The sequence below is a fragment of the Hyperolius riggenbachi genome, chromosome 11, assembly GCF_040937935.1.
Source record: "Hyperolius riggenbachi isolate aHypRig1 chromosome 11, aHypRig1.pri, whole genome shotgun sequence".
NCBI classification, from domain to species: domain Eukaryota; kingdom Metazoa; phylum Chordata; class Amphibia; order Anura; family Hyperoliidae; genus Hyperolius; species Hyperolius riggenbachi.
In genome coordinates this window covers 14089714-14095166 of record NC_090656.1, presented here as the reverse complement: position 1 = coordinate 14095166, position 5453 = coordinate 14089714, and the positions used below count along the sequence as shown (strand labels likewise).

The 5453-nt window shown below is 43.5% G+C and overlaps 1 protein-coding gene across 1 annotated transcript in view; it reads left to right on the top strand.

Moving 5' to 3' along the window:
* Positions 1 to 330: 330 nt before the first annotated feature.
* CHMP1A (charged multivesicular body protein 1A) overlaps positions 331 to 5453 on the top strand; it is a 42811-nt gene continuing 37688 nt past the window's right edge. Inside the window, exon 1 of the mRNA XM_068260720.1 lies at positions 331 to 462. Coding sequence (XP_068116821.1) covers positions 456 to 462 — 7 coding nt within the window. The 5' untranslated portion in view covers positions 331 to 455. The remainder of the gene's footprint in view (positions 463 to 5453) is intronic.

Genomic DNA, 5453 nt, shown 5'->3' with positions numbered 1-5453 from the left:
AGAGCTGCATGACAAGAAGGCGGAGTCTAAATTCAAGGGGCCGCCCTTACAGATGTTCCACAGGTGTTTCCCTGACAGGTGCACTAGCGAATCACGCCTACAGAACAGTGGGCGGGGTAAGGACAACAGGTGGGTGCGGCTAACGCTGAGCTGCTTTTCCTAGAGAGCAGTGGGCGGGGTCAGGACTGGGGACCAGCGCTGAACGCTAACTACACAGCGGTGGGCGGGATAAAAAGTGCAGATGAGCGAATCAAGAGCGGTGGGCGGAGTTGGGGTAGCAGGTGGGCGGGGTTGGGGCTCTTCGGGAGGCGTGAACTTGGCGCGGCAGATTGCCAGGTAACTGTAGAGACGGCTGAGGGCGGTACGCTTGGTGCTCCGCCCTCTTCGGTCTCGCGAGGCGTGGAGACGGCAGGTGACAGGAAGCCGGAAGTGCGGAGAGAAGCAGGAAGAGCAGGATGGACGGTGAGTAGCTGAGTGGATAAGCTATGGAATGTATACATGTAGCATTAATATAAGCACAGGGGAGGCAGACTGACTATAGGTGGGCAGACTTAGAGGCTGAGTGCTCAGCTCTGCTCACACTGGGTATAGTGTAATATAGCTCCCAACTGTCACTCTTTTGGAGGGACAATCCCTCTTGGGGAGCCCTTTCCCTCTGTCCCTCTTTCAGGACTTTGTCCCTCTTTCTATGTAAATATATATATTTCTCTACTAAAAAATGTGTTTGACTCTAAACTTTATTCCCATCCTTTAAATTGATATATTACTCATTTTAAAATGTTAATTTGAAGGAAAATGAACCAGGATAGAAAGGACCAGTAGTTTGAATTATAAAACAACAATATTTTTCTTATGAAAGCTTTATGGCATGTGTGACTAGGGGTGTGTTGAGGGGCGTGATCAGGGGAGTGGCTTAAGTGTCCCTCTTTCTCATCTCAAAAAGTTGGAAGGCATGTAGAATGTTTCCATATAAAATATAGTGTATCTGTGTTTGTAGAAGCAAAGCGTAGTTCTGATTGTGAGGCAGACAGACAGACATTGGGAGGGAAGTGGGCGGGCACAGGACCTGGTGGGTGATGGAGGGGAACCTGGAGTGTACATTAGGTGGGCAGACAGAGTGTCAGTGACGAGGCTGAGTCTTTAGCTCTGCTCACACTGGGCATAGTGGGGGGCGTGGAGGGGTAGAACCAACTGCTGGGGATGGCATTGCTCATAGGGGAGTGGTGGATAGATGAGAGGTGGTTTCATCCCAGTGGGAATGAGTTGGAGAGATGAGCAATCTTGGGAGCTGGCAGCATAGCTCCCAACTCCTCTCTGTCCCTCTTTCCTCCTCATTTGTCCCTCTTTCTATGTAAAAATACTTCTCTACTGAAAAATGTTTTTGACTCTAAACTTTATTCCCATCATTTAAATTGATATATTACTAATTTTAAACTGTTAATATGAAGGAAAATGACACAGGATAGAAAGAACCAGTGTGGTTTGAATTATAAAACAACATTTTTCTTATGGAATCTTTATGGTATGTGTGACTAGGGGTGTGATGGGGGTTTATCAGAGGTGTGGCTTAAGTGTCATCTCAAAAGTTGGGAGGTATGTGGCAGTATGGATGGGTGGTTCCTTGTTCATAGCTTCAATTCATGCAGGGCACCTTGTAGGAAATTATGAAGCGATGAATCCTCATTTAGAGTCTGAGAATATTATTTATTGTATGTATACACATATTACGCAGCGCTGGACATTAGTTAAGGTTACAGACAATATTTAAGGGCGACATACAGCAAAATGACAATACAAGAAAAAACAGATCACGCAGCACAGTATGAATACAGGGTAATGCTTAGTCAGTCACTGGAGGTGAACTAGCTAGGGTTCACTGTTGAACATGCTTCACTGTTGAATATGCTTCACTGTTACATTAGTTTGGGGTTTTAACCCTTTGGATTATTTTCACTGTTTGAGCATGCTTCACTATTTGATATGCTTCACTGTTAGACTAGTGGTTAGTTTCTCTCCCGTGGGAGAGTCTAGTAGGGATAATTTGTGCACAACCTATGCTGAAGCTAACGCCCTCCTTTACTGTACCTGATTTGAATGCAAGGTGTGTAATCTGCCCGTTATTCAAGCTCTGCATACTTGTGCAGGTAGTCAATTCAGGTGCAGCATCTGTTTGCAAGCGCTGTCATTTCTTTTCTGCTGTACAAAACTTAAGTATACTTCAGGCTAGCTGCCTCCATGGGTGTCCGCTTGCGTTCAAATTTTAGAATTTAGATTAGTGTTAGCACATAATTTGCATCTGATTTGTATTCAAGGTGTGTATTTAGCCCCAAGGGGCTGGGCATATCTCAGGAGCTTTCACTTCACTTGCAGCCTGTGTGCGCTGCCCATTGCTTGCTGTCTTTTGAACAAATAATCTAAGTTTTGTGATTAGCGGTAAGAATAACCAAACAAAATTTGTGGTTTTTATCTACAGTAGCACTTTTTATTTTTAAACTGGAGTTGGTAAAACTGAGATTTTTTTTTCTCTTTTTTTTCCTTGTTTTCCCATTAAAATTTATAGAAAACAAAATTGTTCGAGGGGAAATAAATGGCATTTAATGAAAGCCTAGTTTGTCTTGAAAAAAACTATATATTTAATTTCTTCTACATATATTTAATTTCTGTGTCATAAGTAGGGATAAAGTTATTTCTGATTAAATAAGGACATAGCTAAACTGTCAAAACTGCTCTGGTCCATAAGTGGGAATAAATGGATGCAAAGTGGTGAATCAGATGCTGATTCCAACCAGTCTATACATCAGTGTTCTCAGAGTAATAGATCCCGGAACAGTGTAAAGCAGGGGTGTCAAACTCATATACACAGTGGGCCAAAATGTCACGAGTCAGCATCAATCAACATCTGGTAAAAAAACAAAACAGAAGGAAGGAGTCGGCCAAATAGACTAGATGCATTGTGTGACGCATTCGCCATTTCTCACAGCAGATTTGTCATATCCCATTCACAGTGCCAGCCAGGGCTGCTAGAGGGGTATCTGTCCAGCTATCACAGCTAGAACACAGAGTTAAAGTGTTAATGCTAATGCACTTTTGCGCAGGCGCTGACTTTTTCCAGTCCGTCACAGATACCATCTGTCGTCCGTCGTTTGTACACACGCACTGACAGCATTCTTATCCAAACGACAATCGGTCAGGTGGATTCGCCTGTTGGATCGTTCAGGAACGGCTTTATCTATCTCTCGACCTGTCGTCCACACGCCCGACTGGACGTTCAAACGACCAGTCTGAACGATAATCCGTCAAAAAAACAGACGTGTGTATGGGCCTTTAAAGCACACCTGAAGCGATAGGGTTATGGAGGCCGCCATATTTATTTCCTATCAAGCAATACCAGCTACCTGGTTATCCTGATGATCCTCTGCCTCTAATACATTTAGCCATGGCCCCTGAACAAGCATGCAGCAGGTCAGGGGTTTCTGACATTATTGTCAGATCTGACAAGATTAACTGCATGCTTGTTTCTGGTGTTATTCAGACACTACTGCAGTCAAATAGCTCAGCAGGGCTGTCAGGCAACTGGTATTGTTTAAAAAGGAAATAAAAATGGCAGCCTGGCTACAGTTGTCCCTTAAAGAGGAACTCCGACCAAGAATTGAACTTTATCGCAATCAGTAGCTGATACCCCCTTTTATATGAGAAATCTATTCCTTTTCCCAAACAGAGCATCAGGGGGTGCTGTATGACTGATATTGTGGTGAAACCCCTCCCACAAGAAAAGTACGTACGTACGTACTGGCAGTTTCCTGTCTGTGAACCTTGCTGTATTGTGGGAAATAGCTGTTTACAGCTGTTTCCAACTGCCAAAAACCATGCAGCAGCTACATCACCTGCCAGCAGTAAAATGTTCACTGGAGTTCCTCTTTAATTTATGCTTATCAAAGGCCTCCCTGAGCTTCCAAGCACACCTGCTGACTGGCCATCCATCCAGAATTGGCCCTGACAGAAACAAATTAAACGGCCCATATCCTAAGGATCCAGTCTCTAAGCCAAATCCAAAAAAGTTTTATTAGCAGGACCAAATACATTTAGCAATGCCAAAGCAACTTTACATGACAGTCCAGCATTCACTCTTCTACATGTTGTAAAACTGCCAACGCTGCAAAGGACCCCACTCTAATGTTATCTGTGCTTCTCCCACACAAATGCTCTAAGGCTACTTACACACCAAGACGTTGCGTTTTAGGGGACGTTATGGTCGCATAACGTGCCCCTAACGCAACGTATGGTGGTGTTGAAGTTGGACGTCAGATTGAGCTGCGTTATGCAGCTCTCAAAGCAGGCGCTCCAGGTTAGTGATAGGAAGTCCGGATCTTTTTAAGGATTCGGATCATTTGAATCGGATCATTGAAAAGATCCGGATCTTTGAACCGAATCATTTGAATCATTTTACTAGGGAAGCAGACTGGGTGAAATGACTAGCAGGACAGGACTTTCCCTGCACTGTACATTCTGTATGTCCTTGTTTCTTCCAGACAGATATCCACTGTGAACCGAATCTTTCATTGTGGTGATCCGGATGATTTGACTCACAAAAAAGATCCGGATCAAATGAACGATTCGTTCATGATCCGGACAACACTACAGTCCTACCACAAGTCTCTGCAGTGCAGTGAATATTAATTAGCCATGTGGCTGGCTGCGGAGGAGGAGGGGAGACCTCCTCCTCCAACATTACTGAGCATGTGCAAGCAGTCTAACGCTGCTTAGCCCAGTATAATGTACAGCATGCAGCACTTTCCCAGAACGTGCAGCGTTACAATGTAACGCAACGTGGGCACTGTGAACAGCACAATTGATTTTACAGTGCTGTGAGTTAGGCTGCGTTACTGGCTGCACTAACGTGGGACTTTAACCAACTAAAGAGACACTGAAGCGAAAAAAAATTATGACATTATGATTTGTAGGTGTAGTACAGCTAAGAAATAAAACATTAAGATCAGATACATCAGTCTAATTGTTTCCAGTACAGGAAGAGTTAAGAAACTCCAGTTGTTATCTCTATACAAAAAAGCCATTATCTCTATGACTTTCAAAGTTGTGGAGAGGGCTGTTATCTGACTTTTATTATCTCAACTGTTCCTGGACTATTTACTTTTCCTCTGCTAGAGGAGAGGTCATTACTTCACAGACTGCTCTGAAAGACTCATTTTGAATGCTGAGTGTTGTGTAATCTGCACATATTAGAGAATGATGCATTGTTAGAAAAAACACTATATACCTGAAAATAAAAATATGAGAATATTTTCTTTGCTGCTAGTCTTCTAGTAATTATTCATAGTACACAACCAATTCATTATATCATATTTTTTTTTTTCGCTTCAGTGTCTCTTTAACGACCGCCCACTGCACAGGGGCGGCCGGAAAGTGGATCCGGCGGTCCTTGTATGGGCATGGGC